This window comes from Onthophagus taurus, chromosome 6, assembly GCF_036711975.1.
Source record: "Onthophagus taurus isolate NC chromosome 6, IU_Otau_3.0, whole genome shotgun sequence".
In the NCBI taxonomy this organism is placed as follows: Eukaryota; Metazoa; Arthropoda; class Insecta; order Coleoptera; family Scarabaeidae; genus Onthophagus; species Onthophagus taurus.
Window position 1 is genome coordinate 23,154,787 of NC_091971.1, and position 22,297 is coordinate 23,177,083.

The 22,297-nt window shown below is 32.8% G+C and overlaps 1 protein-coding gene across 1 annotated transcript; it reads right to left on the reverse strand.

Annotated features, from left to right (window-relative positions):
* Window positions 1–1,693: 1,693 nt before the first annotated feature.
* Window positions 1,694–11,825, reverse strand: LOC111417852 (translocation protein Sec63). Its single transcript, XM_023050247.2, has 6 exons — window positions 11,617–11,825; window positions 11,051–11,553; window positions 3,100–3,535; window positions 2,310–3,049; window positions 2,048–2,257; window positions 1,694–1,997 (listed from the first exon to the last, which is right to left on the reverse strand). The coding sequence occupies exons 1-6, from the start codon at window positions 11,738–11,740 to the stop codon at window positions 1,779–1,781; spliced, it is 2,232 nt and encodes a 743-aa protein (XP_022906015.2). The 5' UTR covers window positions 11,741–11,825; the 3' UTR covers window positions 1,694–1,778.
* Window positions 11,826–22,297: the final 10,472 nt, after the last annotated feature.

Here is a 22,297-nt window from a genome sequence, read left to right on the forward strand (position 1 = left end):
AGCCTTGTACTTTGCTAGAGCATCTAGTGTTTGAAGAGCTCTAGTGCAATTCAGACGAATTCCCCACGTTTAATAAGCGTAGTTGAACTCATTGTTTTTCAAACACTATTCCTTCCTCGTCACTTAGGTCCATTCCTTGGACTCTGTTCGGCGGTTTCTACTTTGATTTTCCTGAATATCCATTTTTATGGAGCGGGTTGTCGGTCCACTCCCAAGATCGTTTTCGGAGGGTTATTTCTGCATTTCTTATTAGTCTACACCTTGCTCCTCACTGGGATTGGTTTCCAGTCTTCTGCAAGGTTGCTCAGGATTACAGGGTGGAGATCCAAGTTGGAGGTCAGAATCAAATGGGTTGAAGAGACTAAAGGTGCCTTTAGTGCGAGGGAGATTTGGAGATTTCGTGAAACGGAAATTCGTCTGATTGGTTGATGACGATCACGTGACGCCAGTACGTTCGGGGTAAATTACCATTTTTCCAAATACCCGAAAATTGGTTGAAGTTTATGTTTTGGAAGTGAAATGTATTTTGCGCACGCGTAATAATCTGCTAAAAATTTGGCGGGATACCGCCGCAGTCACTTCTGGTTGTTCTGTGACATAGCTTGTGTGTTTGTCATATTTAATATGATCCTAAATTGTCTGAAAAAAATCTGAAACCGTTCCTATCCCGTACTATGCTACAAATAATTGTTAGTTTAAGTCACGTGATGACCGGATCGCCGTATCACCAAATACCCTGCGCAGTAAATAGGTTTCGTGACAGTGTCACTCTCCCTCCTTCAAATCTCACAATACCTACATACCCAAATCTCCTTCGCACTAAAGGTGCCTTAAGGAGAGGCTTTGAAGCTTCCTTCAAGAATTAGGTACTATCTAACTAGAAACTTCCGACCTACAGCGTTTCGGAATCATTGTCTTGCAGTTAACTCTGTCAGAATCAGATACTCGACCTTTAGAACTTATGAAAATAATTAAACGTATATTTATGCTTTTATTGATATATTAAGTTTTACACTCTGCCTGACGCGTTTCGGCGATCTACGCCATCTTCGGAGGTTTTCCTCCTTTTTGGTTATGCTATGTAGTACATAAAAATATCGGTTTCTTTTTTATGTGGTAAAGTTAAGATGCTTCTTACAGGGATTATTTTCAAACATTAACATTTAATAGGCTGGATTACTACTTGTTTTTCTCGGGGGCGAACAAATTGCAGAAAATGGCGTGCTAGGTGTTCGTATTCAGTCTTGCGCAACAGTCTGAATACGAAGATGGCGTAGATCGCCGAAACGCGTCAGGTAGAGTGTAAAACTTAATATATCAATAAAAGCATAAATATACGTTTAAAATTTTCATATACATATATTGATAACAAGGATCCACATCATGAACTTTAGAACTTAGTTTATTCCCCATAGAAATTTGAATGATGTTACAGTAGGAAAGATCTTAATAGGTCTTATTGGTTAATATTTTAATAATGCAGGTCAATAAACTAAACAAAATAATTTCTTATGTATATTTTGTTATAAATATATATACTTCAACTAATCTACATAAAATATAAATTACCGACTTCAATTTGTATAAAGAGACCAAAAAAAAAAAGAAAAGTATTGAATCAACCTCATTTAAACACGCCTTGATATGGAGGCACCAATTAAAAAAATTAATTAAAAAGAAACATGGAACAACATGAAATGAATCACTTTACTTGCAATTCATCCATAAACCCCACCAACAAAAAAAAAACAGTTAAATTGAAGTAATTAACCCGTATCTCAGTCATCATCAGGTAAATCCTCATCAGTTGTGTAATCCGATTCGTGAGGATTATCTTCAGCCTGACTCTCTTCGTCCGATTCTTCCGGTTCAACAACTTGTTTTGGTGATTCTTTCACGTCCAACTTTATATCTTTTTGTTGATCAAAACCTATGTAAGAATCTGAACGTAAACAAACTGTAAAGGTATAAGTTCCTTTCCATATAGGAGCTGTAAACTATTAAAAAAATAGATGTTAAAAAAATTTATTTAGTACATTTTTAATACCTTTAGTTGACATTCTTCCCGATCGACTAAACTTGTTACATGATAAGGTGATGTCAATAATGTCTTTGATTTACGATCACAAACGTACGTCCACCAATATTCTTGTTTATCTTGAGGATAATATGGGCAGTGAACTGCGTGAGAAATTTTTGAACGACCTTCAAGAACTTTTTCACGTTTGTGAAGTTTTTCTTGGAATTTTTCCCACTCCTACGAAAAATTGTTTTAAGTATTCAAAATTTGATTGAAAAAAAAAATTTACTTGATCATCATCTTCAACGCTTGAACTTTTAACTTCTTCCTCAGAAGATCGATCATTATTATCACCTGTAGCGTCTGAATCCGAATTAGAATCATCGTCTTCTTCTTTTTTCTCTTCTTTAACCACTTTCGTTTTCGTTGGAGCAACAGGCGATTCTTCCGGTTTGGAATGTTTACCAACTGGTTTTTGTTGCTGCTTAGTTTTTTTATTACCCTTTTTATTAGTAGCTTTTTTTTGTCTTTGCCACGCGGGTCGTTTCACCATCAGAACTTCCGGCTCAATATCCCCGTTTTCTTTAGGTTGTTCTACTTCCGGCTCATTCACTATATTTTTATCTTCGACGGTTTCGTCTCCAAATAAACTACTCATATCTCGTCGAATTAGCGTAACAGTTACTGTTACAATCGCCCCGGTTGTTACTTCAGTAGGATTTTCATCATCAATAACCTCACATTTTACTTGAAAATCAATATAAGGCATCCGACCTAAAACTTTCATAACGTTTTCGTATTCTTCTTCAGAAAGGCTTCGTAAAATACTACGACGATCTTCGCCTTTTAACTGAGCAAACTGTTGAAGCGATTTAATTTGGCGTTTCTTTGACATGAAATGTTTTAGGTTGTCTTCTGTTATGTGGGGTAATTGTAAAAACGGGGATTTAAATTCCCAGAGGGCTTGCACGATCATTGGGCAAAGTTTCATACAATTTTCTATTGAATCGATTGAGGGTAAATGTTGTACTAAAAATAAGATTAAATTAGTTGGGGTAATATTACGAGACAAAATATACCTCTTCTTGCATACGCCAAAACAATAATTTGACTAACACAATTAACTTGTTCTTGTATTAAATAAGGACATTTAGCTACAATGTATCTCCGATCTTTATCTAAAGTGTTTGGATTTAATGGAATTCTAGATAAATGCGCGTGAAGTAATGCTCTAGCTTTAATACTGTAGAGAAAACAAAGCGGTCTCTCTTTATTTTTTTCGTTTAAATTTGTAATTTTTTTAATTAATTGGGGCACCTCTTCATTATCTGTTTGTCTCTCAACCACCTCCGAGTTACTTCTCTTATCGAATTCAAAGCTAGCAGCCAGGATCATCAAAACTCGTTTCAACATAACCGTTTGATTTTTATGGAAGAAATAATAATACATTTGAGTTGTGTCAAGTAAAACTTGATCTCCAGAAAACTTAATACTTCGATACCACCAAGTCCCAACCTACAATTTAACAATTGAAACATTTATCCCAATAAATAAAATTATACAGGTGTATCTGAATGACTACAACAACCTTCAAGGGGTGATTCTTTAGTGAATTTTAAGGGTACTTTGATATATGAACCATCGGCGACTTCGGCTCCCCTAAGGAGCTACACCCCTCCAAAAATGGCGGAAAATTTTGGTTTAATTTCTTTTTCTCAAAAACCATAAACACTAGGAAAATGAAATTTGGGGGATATGTTTAACTCATAATAGGGCACGTTTTGACCCTATTTGTACTTTCAACCTACCCTTCTAAACTACTAAACGTAACCACCCACGTTTAATTTATGCCTAGATTTTTTTTATGAAGATGATAAATACATTGGAAAAATTTCAGTTAAATAGATAAAACTATTCTAAAACTTTTTTGTCTCTTTGATGTTCTTCGAAAACTTAATAATTTCTGAGAAAAAAAATAATTAAGCAAACACTAACTGTAGGGTTGTTAATCGAAAGTTGGAATGAATTTTTAATGAAATAATCTTAGTAGGTTTTGCAATCTTTGTCAGAAATATTTTTGACGTTTAAATGTCAGTGGTTTTCGTACTATTATTATTGTTTTATTTAAAATTTTGAAACGTCGAGTGAACAAGCGTAAATGCGATAGAACTTTATTTAAAAATTAATTTGAAAAACAATAATAATAGTAAGAAAAGCACTGACATTTAAACGTCAAAAATATTTTTGACAAACTTTCCAAAGCCTACTAAGATTTTTTCATTAAAAATTCATTCCAACTTTTGATCGACAACCCCAATGTTTAACGTGCAGTGTTTGCTTTTTTATTTTTTTTCTCAAAAATTAGTCGTTTTTGGAAAAATTTTAGAGAGACAAAAAAGTTTTAGGATACTTTCATCTACCTAGATAAAAATTTTTTAATGTATTTATCATCTGCATAAAAAAAATATTAGCAAAAATGTGAAGGGGGTGCTTACGTTTAGTAGTTTAGAAGGGTAGGTTAAAAGTACAAGTAGGGTCAAAACATGCCCTATTATGAGTTAAACATATTCCCCAAATTTCATTTTCCTAGCGTTTATGGTTTTTGAGAAAAACAAATTAAACCAAAATTTTCCGCCATTTTTGGAGGGGTGTAGCTCCTTAAGGGAGCCGAAGTCGCCCATGGTTCATATATCAAAGTACCCTTAAAATTCACTAAAGAATCACCCCTTGAAGTTTGTTGCAGTCATTCAGATACACTCTGTATAAGTACTAAGGCTTTCACGGTCAGTGTTAATTAAATTAAAACTAGAAGTAGCACTATCACTAGAACTGACACTCGATCTAGAACTAGAAACTTTCGGGTTAAGCTTTGCGTCTTTTGAAAAAGTGTTTGACGTTTCGGATGCCATGTTGCAACCTTCTTGAGAAACAAGTTCCAACTTGTTTCTAGTTTTACTCTTGCACTGTTACTATATAGAACTAACACTATACCTAGAACTAGAATCATTTGTGTTTAACCGCACGTCTTTAAAGACGGCTAAACCCGAATGATTCTGGTTATAGGTATAGTGCTAGTTCTAGTTTTACTCTTGCACTGTTACTATGTAAAACTAACACTACACCCAGAACTAGAATCGTTTGGGTTTAGTCGCACGTCTCTAAAGACGGCTAAACCCGAATGATTCTAGTTCTAGGTATAGGGCTGGTTCTAGTTTTACTCTTGCACTGTTACTATATAGAACTAACACTATACCTAGAACTAGGATCATTTGGGTTTAGCCGCACATCTCTAAAGACGGCTAAACCTGAATGATTCTAGTTCTAGATATAGTGCTAGTTCTAGTTTTACTCTTGCACTGTTACTATGTAGAACTAACAATATACCTAGAACCCGGGTCATTTGGGTTTAGCCGCACGTCTTTAAAGACGGCTAAACCCGAATGATTCTAGTTATAGGTATAGTGTTAGTTCTAGTTTTACTCTTGCACTGTTACTATATAGAACTAACACTATACCTAGAACTAGGATCATTTGGGTTTAGCCGCACATCTTTAAAGACGGCTAAACCTGAATGATTCTAGTTCTAGGTATAGTGCTAGTTTTAGTTTTACTCTTGCACTGTTACTATTTAAAACTAACACTACACCCAGAACTAGAATCGTTTAAGTTTAGTCGCACGTCTCTAAAGACGGCTAAACCCGAATGATTCTAGTTCTGGGTATAATGTTAGTTCTAGTTTTACACTTGCACTGTCACTAGAAGTAATATTATACCTAGATCTAGAAACATTTGGGTTTAGCCGTACGTCTCTTAAGACGGCTAAACCTGAATGATTCTAGTTCTAGGTATAGTGTTAGTTCTAGATTTACTCTTGTACTGTTACTATGTAAAACTAACACTATACCCAGAACTAGAATCATTTGGGTTTAGCCGCACGTCTTTAAAGACGGTTAAACCCGCATGATTCTAGTTCTAGGTATAGTGTGGGTTCTAGTTTTACTCTTGCACTGTTACTATGTAGAACTAACAATAGACGCAGAACTAGAATCGTTTGGGTTTAGTCGCACGTCTCTAAAGACGGCTAAACCCGAATGATTCTAGCTTTAGGTATAGTGTTAGTTCTCGTTTTACACTTGCACTGTCTCTAGAAGTAATGTTATACCTAGATCTAGAAGCGTTTGAGTTAGGAAGTAAGTAGTACAAAATAGACCTCTTGACCTGTAAAGTTTTTTTTAATAATTAACTAAGATGTCATCATCAGCGAAATCTACAAAACAATACAATAATTATAATGACCTTAATAGTTATTTAACCAACAAGTCTATTAATGAAGGCGATTAATTATTGAGATAATTAATCGCATTTTAATATACGAGTTAGTTACAATATTTTTCCGTTGACTGTCCTTTCAACAAAATAGAAAAAATCCATCGTTGAAAAATCTCCCAATTCTATCACTGGCAAAATAAAAATCTCACTTTTAATGTGTCAAAAGTCAAAACTTAATATTGTAGTGTTACCGAATAGATATAGTGGTCGGTTGGGTCGGTATTACAAATTTCATTGGAGAAAAATTGACTACTATATTAGTTCGGTCGGACTTTCTTAAAATCGTTTATTAATAGAAAATCATTTATTAATAGGTGTCATTAATGAATGATTTTGTATACATTTATAAATCATATAAATACACAGTCGACGGAAAAAATAATAAAACCGCATAAATAGCTTAACTTAAGAGAACACATCTCGAGAGAGGTATATTAAAGAATATTAAAAACACTTCAGTCAATCGATTCTCTCTGTACAAGACTCGCTTACCTACACCATGAACTCAGTCTACACTTGCACTTTTTTGAAGTGGAAGAAATTATAGTCAAGACTAAGGAGGAAGCCTACTAATATAGTTATGATGATTTCACCAATGAAAAACGAAAATTACACCTTTTAAGAACGAGAAGAATTCATAATCAAAATTCTATCAAAAATCCCTACCCTAAGATACATGAACCAAAGGCTATTCAGACAGGGAAAACATTTTTACACAAGACTAATGACAATTTAGCTGATGCAACCAAACATAACAAACTTAAATACACTACCAATCTTACGAAGATACAGTTCAATAACGATGAAATCGACATACTTAACAAAGGCGACATATTCGCCATTCAACCAGACATCCATTTAACAGCCACAGAGATTGATTATGTCGCGACAACATAAAAAGTGACATCACTATTCTGAAAAATTATGAAAAAACATGCCACAATAACGGGAGACCACTTAATCAGAAAAATAATATTAAAAACCTTCGTATTCAAACTGCTATAAAAACTATAAAACAAAAATTATCTAGCAACAATGCACTATGTGTGAAAGCAGACAAAAATGCCGGCACAGTTATTATTGATAAGGATGAATACAACAAAAAAACAATTAATTACTTGAAAGAAAATGGTTATAAAGAAATTAAATTCAATAATAGCTAAAACTAATGAACATGGACTTCCTATGGGTTTTTCTATTTCCGGCTAATTAGCTGATTTGTATTTAGATAATATTGAAAAGAACATTATTGTTAATTCAAAAAATCCGTTCTTGAAGAATATGAGCGTGGTTTGACTGTTCCCGTCAAAATTTGCGTGTAACATGTCTATTACCATAGTAATGGACTGCGAGCAAAGCTACAGCGAGGGCTAGAAAATTTTCTACTTTCGGTATAGCACGTAAATTTGACGATTTACGATTTCTAGCGCATAAGATTCGTAGCATTGTCTCTCTCTAGGAAATTTATTGATTTTTATACGCTCCAATCATACGCTCAAATCTGAGTGACGCGCTATTGCGTTCTTCAAAAATATTAAATCAGCAAATTACAATCAAAGTAGGCACCGAAATAACGCCGTTGATAGCTTTAAACGTCAAAAAATTGACAGTTTAAACAAATATGGCGCAATTAAGCGAGCGACAAAGAATCCAAATATTAATAATGTATGGGTATGGTGCAGGTGATAGAAAACGCACTCAAAGTGAAGTTTGTACACTGTTCAATAATATTTACCCGAATACACAAATTATACAATCCACAGTATCGTACATTTTCTGTTCAGGCTTGTCAGTGGTCTTTCTGATTCACCGTCTTTACTGGCTAGGATCGATTTTCCTGTTCTCCCGCGGCAACTGCGATATGACTTCTTGTTTTATGCACCTATGCAGCGGACAAATGCTTATCGGAATTCCCCTATTCTCAGAATGGAGTGTACCGCTGATCGCATTAATTGCGATTTATTCGCGTATAATCCAGCTAGTGTCAAGCGCAACATCATGTGTTCAAATAAATAAAAAAAAATAAATAAAATGAACTTTCTTGAAATGTTCGAAATTGATAAATTTAAGCATGATAATAACTATCTTATTTTAAATGATCAAATTGAAAACTATTATAAATCACTTTACGCCTTTTCGAAAAAAAAAAAAAAGTTTTCCTCTAAAAATATCTTACTGTGATATTTTTATTCCATTTTAGTAACCCGTTTTGACTTTAAATTCTGTTCAAAGTCGATTTTACAGTCGTATTTAGTGTTCAATTGTCTCTTGTTTAAGAAAGTTATACTTATAAAAGTTATACAGGGTGTCTCAGCGAGACCGATCATTAGACGTTTCTGGGGTTCTGGCGAAAATAAAAATTTGACAATTCAAACTTAAGTATTATCAACTCGACTAAAATATTTTCAGATTTCTTGCACTTCCGGTTATACCGAAAGTCGCCACCTACTTTATTTTTTTAAATGGAACATCCTGTATATTTTTACATATTTGGATTTGTCTGTTTTCAAAGTTTATAAATAACTTTACTTTTTGCAATTTGATTTGGCCGTTCTCGAGTTATTCGAATTTTTCTAGAAAAATCTGCTCCAGCAGACATTTGTTAAAAAAATCAGAGAACACTCGATTTTTGGGATATCAATTTAAGATTCAGAACATGCTTAAGCAACATGATGAAGTATGTTTTGGTGCCGAGAACGGCTGTCTAGAACATTTGGTTACTTTACTATGGCACGTTAACTTTTCGAAATTTGGAAGTACCATAACTTCATTTTTTTAAATGGCACCCCCCATATTTTATTACTTAGTCGTCTTCGGTGTCTCATTCTACATCTTTTATATCCCATATGTCGCATACCTAACATTAATAGTTTGGAAGATAATTAGGGTTTTTGAAAAATGCACACATATCTTATGGATATTTAGCCTAGTGTGCCATGAAAAACAAGCCTTCTCAATGAGTTCTTGTCAAAGACTCACTTGTTTACGTCACTTGATGCATGTGAGCTAATAATTATCTGTTAGGTCCCTTAATATTAGTACTGAAAAGAGTTAAAATCGATAACAATAACAAAAGTAATATTTACAACAAATCAAGAAATTCTTAATTTATTTTTTATGCATGAAAAGCGCGACAAAGTTCGTAGTATGATTCCCAGATCTTCTTTGGCAGCTCGAATTGAGGTGTTGGGACAGGGCTCGAAATAAGCCAAGGTATTCACCTCTTCCGTTGCATTATCTACTACATTTTTTGGTCAGTTTAACACGTGATTAATTCGTCCAAAATGCAAAAAATTTGCTTCTATTCTTCTAAATTTACCTTTTGTCATCGGAGGTAAATGTGGATAATTTTCATTAAACATTTTGCAAGTTCTACTAAGAACTTTGTCGCACTTTTTGTGCACAAAAAATAAATTATGGATTTCTTCATTTGTATAAACAATATTTACGTTATTAATATCCATTTTAACTGGTTTTAGACCCACAAGCATTAAACAACGTAAATCAGACTTTGACGTTTGTCAATAAGTCATTAAACATTTGTTTTCCATGGCACACTAGGTTAATATCGATATAATATGAGCATTTTTCAAAAAACCCTAATTATTTCTCAAACTATTAATGTTAGGCATAGGACATATGGAGTATAAAAGATGTAAAATGAGACGCCGAAGACGACTAAGTAATAAAATATGGGGGGTGCCATTTTAAAAACTGAAGTTATGGTGCTTCCAAATTTCGAAAAGTTAACGTGTCATAGTAAAGTGAACAAACGATCTAGACAGCCGTGCTCGGCACCAAAACATACTCCATAATGTTGTTTAAACATGTTCTGAATCCTAAATTAATATCTCAAAAAACCAGTGTTCTATGATTTTTTGAACAAATGTCCGCTGGAGCAGATTTTTCTAGAAAAATTCGAATAACTCGAGAACGGCCGAATCAAATTGCAAGAAGTAAAGTTATTTATAAACCTTCAAAACAGACAAATCCAAATATGTAAAAATATACAGGATGTTCCATTTAAAAAAATAAAGTAGGTGGCGACTTCCGGTATAACCGGAAGTGTTAGATATTTGAAAATATTTTAGTCGAAGAGAACGCAATTGATAATACTTAAATCTGAGTTCTCAAATTTTTATTTTGGCCAGAACCCCAGAAACGTCTAATGACCGGTCTCGCTGAGACACCCTGTATATGGTGTTTCTTTTTGAAAAATGTTTTATAGTAACTTAGAATTTTGTTTGTTCAGTGTAATGTTTTGACTATATGACTGTAAGTTAAGATATTTAAGCAGTTTTATTATTTTTAAGATAATTATTATATTGTTTTGTAGATTTGGCTGATGATGACATCTTAGTATGTCGAACCTAGTTCGAAGTAAAAAAAGTTGATTATTAAAAAACTTTAGAGGCCAAAAGGTCTATTTTGTACTACTTATCTCCTAACTTTAATTATACCTGTAATACTATGGATCTTTTAAAATAGAAATGATTTTAGGTCTAGGTATAGTGTTAGTTCTAGTTTTAATTCAATAAAAACTATACAACAATCTAGCACTGTTTAATAATTAAAACTATAATTAACACTAATATTAGAAGTAACACTACACCCAGAACTAGAAACAAGGTTTTCCTGTCTTAAGAGAGGTCTAATGTTAGTTCTAGTTTTAGTTTAAATAAAATTAATTTTACAACTTACAACAACAGGAAGGGCAACCATAAACACTAAAGCATATAATCCCAAAACCCACACACTATTTTCTTTCTCAACAATCCATGAAGGTAAAGCTATTCCAAAACTCATTGCACCTGGACCATCAGGATTACCATATTTTTCCCAATTTTTTCGTGCCTCGTCGTCCGTAAGGGCTTGATATGCTTTTGTAAGTTTCATAAATTCCTTTTCATTACCCGTTTCTTTATCAGGATGTAAAATTACGGAGAGTTTCCGATAGGCTTTTTTAATTTCCCCTTGACTAGACCCCAATGGGACACCAAGAATTTCGTAAGGATCAAAATTCGCCATTTCATAATCAAATTGAGACACTCTATAAGCAAGTAAAAGGAATAAAACCCAACCTAACACGATTATAAATTTAACAAAAAAGTTCTTTGGACCGCGCCATGGTTCCGCTTCTTTTAGATGTTTTCGTTTTGTGGTACAACCTTCGCAATGACATTCTTTATTCTCTTTTTCTGGATCTGTTAATAATTTATGGTTGTATAAATATTATTTTGGGATTTATCAATGAAAAATGATCTTACCTTCCTTCTTTTTTCTTGGCCAGTAATAAAATGTAGCGGGTAACAAAATAAGGGCTAAAAACGAAAGAAGGAAATAGAAGAACGTTCCTCCACTCTCATCGTATTGGAATTTTTGCCCTCCCATTATAACTTTACTTCGAGATCTTCATGAACGAGACATACGTGTCAAAAAACGGAACAGCTAAGAACCTAACCTCAAATCGGTTTTCATTCCGCGATTTTGACATTCATAGATATCATAATGTTGTATCCTACACAATCGAGAATACACTGATCCTAAAATATATTTTGAAAAATTCGATATCATGGATAATTTATTAAAACACATTAATTTTCGTCAATTAAACTATTATTTAATATTTTTGAATGTTAAATAATCACATTTAAAAAAGAACTTAATTAATATTCCTTTATACATTTTTAGAAGAAAAAGAAAGATATTTCTTTTGGAATCAATTGATTGGTGTCCAATTTCATTAAATGATTGTTACGTCTATTTAATATACTGTTATTTTTTAATCCTCATGCACATGTTGTGTATGTGGATTGACGATTACGTGGATAAGTTTAATAAGTTCATTAACGTTATCGACAAATATTTCCTAAATACTATTTCTGCTTTAAAATTATTGCATAAGTATGATAAAAAAAAGTATAATACAAAACGTTATTTTTTTTTTAATTTAAGCATATTTTTAAGGACATCTTCATTAGGAAGCTTAGGAAGTTAACAAGTTTCAAAAAAAGAATAATCCTAACATCCCTTTCATGAAATAATTTTCAAAAGTAAACAATTCAATAAATTTAAGAACCATAAGCGCACATAAATCAGCGCACAAAAGCGAATTAGTTAAAAATCTTTGGCCAAAAAGATATTTTTGTCAATTTTTTACTTCAAAATTGGTGGAAATTAAAAAATATCTATACAATTAACAAGGATTAAGTATTTTTTGTAATTCGCGACGGTAACAGAAGCTCTAACAGTACTCAAACGGGTGCTGTAATGAGACTCCTTACAACATCCGATGCTGTAATGAAATTTTAATAACATTTTATGGAACCAGTTCAAGTTGGTGACATTGGGTCATTAATTTTCCTAGTTGTCAATGTAACAATTTTTATCTATGGATGTTTAAACACGTTCTAAGCATCGAATACAAGGTCCATAATGATGAGGACATTGAACTCTGAACAATTTCTCTTATTTTGGGAGGTGTACATGAAACATTTTTGTCAGGTGAATACATTTTGTGTTTTGACAGTTTCTAATTGTCAATTCAAATTTCTATTTTCAAGTGTTACGGTGTTACCAACTGCTACATACCTATTTTCCTACTTTGTCAAAATTTATTTTATTTTTCAGAAAAAAAAGGACAGAAACGCGAATTACAAAAAAAAACATAAAAAACACGTTTCATAAGACTTAAAGCACTCATTCGTTAAAAAACTCGTGGCTTCGCCACTCGTTTTTCAATTTGAATTCGTGCATTTCAAACGTGTCTTACGAAACTTGTTTTTTAATATACTATTATGATATACCGCGATTTTACTTAATTGTATCTACCTATATTTTTATATACAGCGTGGTCCGTTACTAATGGGACACAGAGGAACAGGGAATTCCTTAGATTAAATTGTCACGATTTAACCCAATTTATGTTAGTCCAATTGTTAATAATAACGAAAATACAGATGATTAAAGTTGATATTTTATTTTCGCTTTTCTTTAATAATTTCGTTTTCTCTTGCATTATGACCATGAAAATTGGTACATTACCATTTTTTAAGACGATAAATAATAATTTGTTATTAGTTTTGATCTATCTTTCAGATGGCGCTGCCTGCCTTAAAAAACCCCTTTCAAGTAGACATCTCTTTCATCGTTAAAATTTTTGCAATTCACACAACTTAAGGGGATATGCCACCTTGAAGACACGAAAAGAATAGGTATTTTTAAAATTTTTTTTCAATCAGGCGAAAAAAATTTTCTAAAAACGGGTTGCAGGGTGTGAATAAGCCACTTTTATAGTTTTAAATACATATTTTATTTATTAACAGTTATTAAAATTGCTATTGCTACTTAATTGCTACTTATGTTATTAGGCTTGCAAATCGTGCAGTGTCATACTGTGCATAGGATTTCTCCTAACGCGTTTGTCGAATAATTAAAACTTGAATACGATTACTTTAGTAAACTCAAAAACTAGGGAACTATGTAGGATTTTTAAAAAATATTCATTTTTGACGAAATGGTGACGATTTAACAAGAAATGTCGTATTTATCGATAAAAAACGTACATAAAAATGGTTGTAAAACAGAGAATCTGAGACATATCGAAAAACGGCTATGTACTTACCTAGAATAAGATAATACAAACCTTTGAAAAAAAAATCTTGAAAATCCGTTGAAAAATGTGGAAGTTATCGTGTGCACAGATTTGAAAAATGTACATCTAATCAGCGATTCCTGCACCATACAGCTATCCTTCCTGAAGCTTATTTTCATCTTCTGCAGCTTTTCTGTCTGACAGTAGGCTTCTACGAGCTTCTTTAGCCTCATGAGTCATGGAGCGCTTAGCGCGAGCAATGCGATTTAAATCCGTTTCATAATACTTGTAAGACCGTCATTAAAATTGCAAGCAGCTATATCAGACGCAATGTCAACCACTTTCTTGCCACTATGAATAGTTTTTGGTGCGATATACCATAACGCGGCGTTGTAACTTTCATTGCTGTTTTGCGTATATCCCCCTAAACATCTTGTCAAAAGATCTTCCCTTGATAGTTCTTCGTACACAGGTTTCATTGCGTTGAAAACATCATTGCTGATTGCTGGCTTGTGAGTGTACTCATCGATTTCTGACAAAGCGTACGCTTTTTTCCAGGAACACCACGAGTCAGTACCAAGTGGACAATTGTCATGCTTTGGAGTTTCATCTGTTGAAATTTTATGATACAAAGTAGCCCAGATCTCTTTTTTCATGTTCTTCACGGAATCGTAATTTCTTCGAATAGTCAATCCATAATGTAAGGAAAGTTCATCAATTAATTTTCCTGTTAATTTTCCTTTGCCTCCTAATCCGCGGGTGTTTCTTTTTAGATTTCGTAACCGTGTGCCCATTCGTTTCTGAACGTGATCGACGCATTCTTTTTTGGTTACTATTACACTGTCATAGGGCTGAGCGTCCATAATACCTTTGAAGGTTTTGCTGTCTCCGTCTCCTACGTAAAAACAGTACTTCAAATTATGTTTTTCTTCGGATCGTTAAAACATCTCTACGAAAAGTCCACTTCAATTTTTTCTTCAATAGCGTTTTTGAAACATTTTTGAAAAATGGAAGTGTAACTTATAAGTACGAAGGCTTTCACGGCCGGTGTGAATTAAACTAAAATTAGAATTAAAACTAGAACTAACACTAGAAACTTTCGGGTTTTGCCGTGCGTCTTTTACGAAAAGGTGAACCACATCACTTCGAACCAGTTTCTGAAGAAGGTTGTAACATGGCATCCGAAACGTCAAACCTTTTCTTAAAAGACGCACGGCAAAACCCGAAAGTTTATAGTGTTAGTTCTAGTTTTAGTTCTAATTTTAGTTTAATTTTTTTAACTTTTTTGTACAACAAGGTCAAAATACCTGCATATACAATGGATAAAAAAAGAAACAAAAAGTGGTTACAGAAATCTTAGAATTTCCGGTGAGGTGTGTTACAAAAATCAATTTTTTAGGCAGAAAAACATTCCGCAAATGTTTTCTGTCAATGGATTCTCATTCTAAACAATATAAAGAACACTTTTAAGCAAAAAAAAAATCGATTTTTTTTTTATTTCAAAGGTGGCATAAAACATTTTTTTCAGAGATTTTTACATAAATTTGATATACCTACCAATCTTCTCTAAAGTTCTCCGTTTCCAAGATAATCACTGTTTAAGGGCACTTTGCAAAATTTAAATATGCTCAGTAAACATTAGTTGGCGTTAAAAATGATTTTATTTGGTCAAACACTAAACTAACACTGTCAATTGGCATTAATACTAGAGTATTAATGCTAATTGACAGTGAAAATTATTAAAGAAAAACGGAAATAAAGTATAAACTTTACCCATCTGTATCTTCGTTATTATTAGCAAGTGGACTAACAATAAGATAAATTGGGTTAAATCGTAATGATTTAATGTAAGGAATTCACTGTTGCTCTGTGTCCCATTAGTAACGGACCATCCCTGTATAAGACTTATGGTTAATAATTTTCAAGAAAAAAATCTTGCAATTAAATTGAATTGACACAATAACAAAGTGTGTCAACTCAATTTTGTAATTTCTTTCTAGAAAATTATTAACTTTAGAACGCTAACATCTCATACTAAAATTAATTAGTGTTTCAGAAAATAAATTGTAATTTTTTTTAGAAACTTTTTTGTGGACACCTTATATTATCAATTTAATGGTGAAAAAGTGTCCCTTTATGTTTATTTTCTAACTGCAAATGCGCTCCCCAAACAAACAGCACATAGCAGAATTATGATTTTTTTCCGAACTATAATAAAAATTTATTTTAAGGTAAAACCGCAAAATACCGCAAGAATTTCTAGCAAAATCTACAATAGTAGGCCTTATACTACAACACGTATACAATATTACTTTTGAACAATGTTAAACAATTTTTTTTGCCCATCTAAATATCGTAAAATAAATTATTTTCTCAATTTAAACATATGATGTAATCAAACAATATTACAAAAAAACTAATAACCGAATTGTTGCTTTCTGTATATTATACAATTCTACTTACCGCCAGCTATAGGATCTATGATAAATTTTCGAAATATATAAAAAAAGTGTAAAGGAAAAAATTAATTAAAAACCACAATTTTTACCGATGTTTCATCTAGGTATAACTGTTTACTAAACAATCAATTGACAACTAACATATTTTGGCGGCGATTGTTACAATAATTATCAAGAAGGTGTTTCTAGGCACCTTGGGGTTCACTTAATCAAATAGCAATAATTGCATTTTCAATCTTATTCCTTGAATTTTTCCAATTTTGGCCAAAATTTTTTAAAAATTCGCCTGTGTGCAGCGTTTCGCAAACTTTTTTAAGTAGCGACCCAAAAATATCAATAAAATCTTAATGTGACCCATAAGAAGTCAAATCTATTATTACATATATTACTTATGATGATAATAGATATTATATATACAAAATTGGGTCGCGACCCAATGATTGTGATTCGCTTCTTTAAACCACTTTAAATCGGTGTTGTTAAATACCCGGGTATTTATTTTCCAAGGAAAATTTCCTGAATATATACCCGGGGGTATTTACCCAAGATGGGGATTTAGAGGTATTTATAAAATTTAATTTAAATTGAGTTGATGGCAGTTTTGCAAGCACTTCAAGAATGCAGAGTCGATTATCGATATACCAAACTTATTTATAACATCTACAAGAATGCTACAATGACGGTAAAATTGCATGAAAGTACTGAAGAGAGTAGAAGTAGTAAAGCACTGATTGTGAGTAAAACAAGGCGATACACTGTTGAACCCAAATTGTTCATCACAGTCCTCAGAGTGCATTTAAACAACTGGATTTGACCCAAAAAGGCATAAACATTAATTGCAAATGCTTAAGTAATTTGCGCTACACGGCCGATATAGTTCTTATTTCGGATAGCCTTAGAGAGATTAAACTAATGCTGAACGACTAAAAGCTAAATATCAACGAGGAGAAATTAAAATTTATGATAAATCTTGTTCCCAGCTCTAACATCAATATTGGGGATAATGAGATTGAGAGGGTTGACAGCTATGTATATCTTAGCTATGAGGTTCGTGTATCGAAAGATAATCAAACAAGCGAACTAAACAGAAACTTAGAGACATCTTCAAGAGAAAAGGCCAAGAAAGGCTTTCAATCAATCCGTGTTTCCGGTTATGACACAGCAACCTTGAATATTTTGGTTATAAATAAAAAAATTGAATTGTTTTATCATGTTGTTTTATTTATCACAATCAAAAAATCAAATCTGCGTTTTTAAATCAAATGTTCAAATTGTCCTCCATTGACATCCATACAATAATACAATCTTGACTGAAAACCGTCTCTAACATGGTTCAGCATAATTGGAGTTATGCGACGACACTCATTTACAATTCGTTGGCGTAGTTCGTACAAATTTTCAGGCTGAGTCACAAAAATCTTGGACTTAAGATGTCCCCACAAGAAGAAGTCCAGAGGGTTCAGGTCAGGAGAACGGGCAGGCCACTCTATAGGACCTCTTCTTCCAATCCAACGACCGGGGTATTGCAAATTGAGGTATTGGCGAACTGGTGCGGCGTAGTGAGGAGGAGCTCCGTCTTGTTGGAAATGCAATTGTTGTTCAAGTAGTAGAGGATCGTTTTCTAATTTTTCTGTTATCGACGGCTCAATCACATTTTCCAGCATTTCAAAATAAATTTCGCCATGTAAATTACCAGGAATAAACGGAGGTCCAATTATGTGGTTTGCCAAAATTCCTACCCAAACGTTTAGCTTTTCCGGATGTTGAGTGTGAGCTTCTCGAAATACACGAGGATTTGTATCGCTCCAAATTCTACAGTTATGCCGGTTAAGCTCTCCATTAAGTGAAAAAGTGCATTCGTCGGAAAAGCAAACGTTGTACAAGAAATTTGGGTTATTGTTGATACGCTCGGCCATAATTTCGCAAAACTCTTGCCTTCGATCCAAATCATCATTTAATTCGTGAATTAATTTAATTTTGTACGGATAGAACTTGTGTTTATGTAAAATTCTGAAAACGTTAGATTGGCTAAAACCGGAAGCTGCAGAAAGTTGTCGTACAGATTGCGTGTTTGGCATAAGTTGGACATGCCCCAAGACCGCCACCGCTGCTCCTTCATCATTCACATTTCCAATGGGTGCCCTTTTTTTATCCATTACTGAACCTGTCTCAACAAATTTTGAAATCAATTCCATTACGTACTTATGGCGAACACTACGTTCAGGATGGTTTTGGTTAAATATCCTTGCAGTCGCTCGGGCACAATTTTGATTTTGGTAATAGAGGCTAACCAGCTCACCACGTTCTTGCAATGTGTACACCATAATTATTTTTAAAATTGTAAACAAATCAGCAAAGTAGTAACTCAGATTGATTTAAACGTATTATAATCTTCTAAGAACAAACAATGAAGGCAACATATGGAAATGTTTTGACTTTTTTTTTATTTTTTAGTTTGAGAGAATTTATTATTGTATGGAAGTCAATAGAGGACAATTTGAACATTTGATTTAAAAACGCAGATTTGATTTTTTGATAGTGATAAATAAAATAAAACAACATGATAAAACAATTCTTTTAAATTTTTTATTTATAACCAAAATATTCAAGGTTGCTCATTTGAGCTAAAAAATTGATTTTTTTCGAAAACGGTTCATCAAATTTACGTTTTTCATACACCGTTGTAAAGAGGCTTCCAAGACCTTTCAAATGAAGTATCACTCAACCCCTCTCCCTTATTCAATTTTGAGGGGTTGAAGCACCCCCTCTTGGGGATTGCTCGTTCAAGCATCAAATGACGTCAAAAGATGTCCTCCAAACAAAATCATTCGACGGGTTTCGAGAAACTTTTCTAATCACTATGGGATAAGAAATATACGGGGTGGCTCGTCTGAGATGGAACACCCTGTATAGGTATTAATGGTATTATAGAGGTATGTGCTTACTAATTATTTGTTACTAAAACAGTAAATGTACATTTTTGTTGCAAATACGGGCTATCTCCTTTATTATTAGAGACAAAGCGATGCGAGTTTCGCATCCCATTGTTAATTCTTTGTAAAACGAAAATACCACTAAAAAAATCATAGGGTCGAGTGCCGGAAGTTAGGCCTCCATTTTTTGATTTTTATATTTTTTATTGTTGTTCTAGATTGTTCTAGAGTTGTTTTCAAAGCGGTAAATCGAAAAAATAAAAACTCCGCGAGAAAACCGAAAAAACAGGTTTTTTGACTAGCTCCCCATTTTTGGAAAAATCAAATTTTCTTTGTTGTTCTGGGTTGTTCTAGTTGTTCTAGTTATTGTTCTAGAAAATCAAAATTATGGGGTACATCATTACGAAGTTATAACTAAAAATAGGTTTGGAGGCCAAAATGTCTAGTTGATTGCTGTGACCATAGTTTTTCTATTTTCAGTTCCATATCACAAATACATACTTATTATACCTAAGCAATCTGGAACAGCTAATATTTGCACTAGAACAACTCTATAAAGAACACTCTTTGAAAATTAAAATTTTTGGAAGTTTCAGTTAGTAATTCTTTCATAAGTTCATAAGTAAGTTTCATTAATATCTATTTCAATAGAAAATAAAAAATATATTGTTCAAAATACTTGCGGATTCGACAGTATATTTCATAGTTTAGCATTTGCCCGTACACACCATTCATTTAGAAATCATGTTGAAAATGTTTGCACAGATTGCTTTAGTTTCCTAAAATAATTTTTGAAACCCGGTTCTAGTAAAGCAACATATAAAACAAGAGCTGAACTATTAACAGGAATCAATTATTTTGGAAGCCAGAATATTACTGGCGTGATAATAGTGAATGCTATTATAAATATTGCGTTTCTTTGCACACAACTATTTAAAGAAGAATTTAGTTATTGTAGGACTGCTAAAAACTGCAATAATTGTTTAAACGTTACTTTCCATAAAAACATAATTTTACCAATCGACATTGACATCGTAACAATATTTGGCTATGCATAGCCAAAGCAAGTAATAGAAAACTACATGCAAACTTTAAGCAACAATTGCAAAAAAATATGGTCTGTTTATAGAAACAACGAATGGAGAGAACAATAAAACAAAATTGAGTGATTACGCACGCAATTTACAACTTCTGAACAAAGTCTATATCCTCGCAAGTATCATCAGCTACGAAGGTACTCAATCTTTCAATGATGTAGGACACTACCTTTCATTTGTGCCCAACAATGCCAATTGGATATTATTTAATGACTTACGAAAAAAATCCGTACAAGTTGAAGAAGCTACTGAAATAAATGCACAAATGTGCATATATGTTTATAAAAGAGCAAAGTGATGTATTATTCCATGATATTAGTTTATTTACATAATTTAGCTTATTTAATCATAGTTTACCTTAGAATTAGTTATTGTACTGATATAGTAATACTGATTGAATAGTTGTTGTTGCACTTTAAATCGCATTTTATGTTTTACTATTATAAGTTTAAAGAGAAAGGTGAAACTTGTGATTTTTAGCAAATTAGGATGGTCAGATCATTCCATATTTTTTTAGTTTTTTAAAACTATTATTATATTAAACGTTGGGTTCACTGATTCAACAAAACCTGTCCGATATCACAACAATTGAAATTTAAGGTTTTTCTAGTGAAAATAACAGCTGTTCTGAATTGTTGTAAGTACTAATTTTTAATATGAAACTTTAAAAGAACTAAAGCCGCAGTGATTAAATACACATTTTAAGTACCTAGAACAACAAGAACAATTTAGATCAACAAAAAATATGTGATTTTGCAAAATTAATGTCCGTGTTAAACGTAAAACACATCTAGAACAATTTGAATCGGCAAAGTTTGAGTTATTTTAGATTGTTCTGTTTTTTAATTTTTATTGTGTAATATAAAACCGCTGACACAAGAATTATTGACTGAAACTTCCAAAAACTTTAATTTTCAAAGAGTAGTTAATTTTTAGAGAGTTGTTCTAGTGAAAATAATAGCTGTTCTAGATTGCGTTTGCTATAAGAAGTATATATTTGTAATATGGAATTGATAATAGAAAAGCTATGGTCACAGGAATCAACTAGACATTTCGGCTACCAAACCTATTTTTAGTTGTAACTTCGTAATGCTGTATCCCATAATTTTGATTTTCTAGAACAATAACTAGAACAACTAGAACAACCCAGAACAACAAAGAAAATTTGATTTTTCCAAAAATGGGGGGGCTAGTCAAAAAACCTGTTTTTTCGGTTTTCTCGCGGAGTTTTTATTTTTTCGATTTGCCGCTTTGGAACAATGTAAACAACTCTAGAACAACAATAAAAAATTTAAAAATCAAAAAATGGGGGGCTAACTTCCCGCACTCCTTGTTATGTGATATTTGAACTGGTAAGTCTAGATATTTTTAAGTTGAGCTCTTCCCGAAATGCATGATGTTTATTTTGTAGTTGCGATAATATGGTTAAGCCGAAGAGTGATGTTTGGAGGTACTACGATCTTAAAGATAAAGACAACTATTTCTGTAAATATTGTAAAACCTCCTTTAAAAGAAATGCTACCAGACAATTCCAACATTTGCTAAAATGTGTCAAAATACCTGAAAATGTAGTACAAATTCTTAAAAAAGGGAAATTGCCTACAATAAATGTTTCCAGTAGTAACAATAACACCACGCCAAGTTCAAGCGAGGTATTAGAAGATAGTGATGCTGATGATACTGATACTACCTCTCAGCAGGGGCAGGGAGAACCTTTAGACTCAGAAATTGCTTCACTAGTCAGGCCTGTGCCTTCATCAGCTAGTTCTTCATTTTCAAGTACTACTAAAACATCAAAGGGTACAATTTCTTCGTATTTTGATAACATGTCCTCTCAAGAAAACAATAAGATTGATGAAATACTC

Bases quoted from the DNA above. Each gene is read 5' to 3' on its own strand.
- LOC111417852 (XM_023050247.2), bottom strand. From the start codon at position 11,740: ATGGGAGGGCAAAAATTCCAATACGATGAGAGTGGAGGAACGTTCTTC. The intron at 11,554-11,616 runs GTAAGATCATTT...AATTATTAACAG, and splicing joins GCCAAGAAAAAAGAAGGAAG to ATCCAGAAAAAGAGAATAAA. The intron at 3,536-11,050 runs GTAAGTTGTAAA...GTTAAATTGTAG, and splicing joins TGGTTGCCCTTCCTGTTGTT to GTTGGGACTTGGTGGTATCG.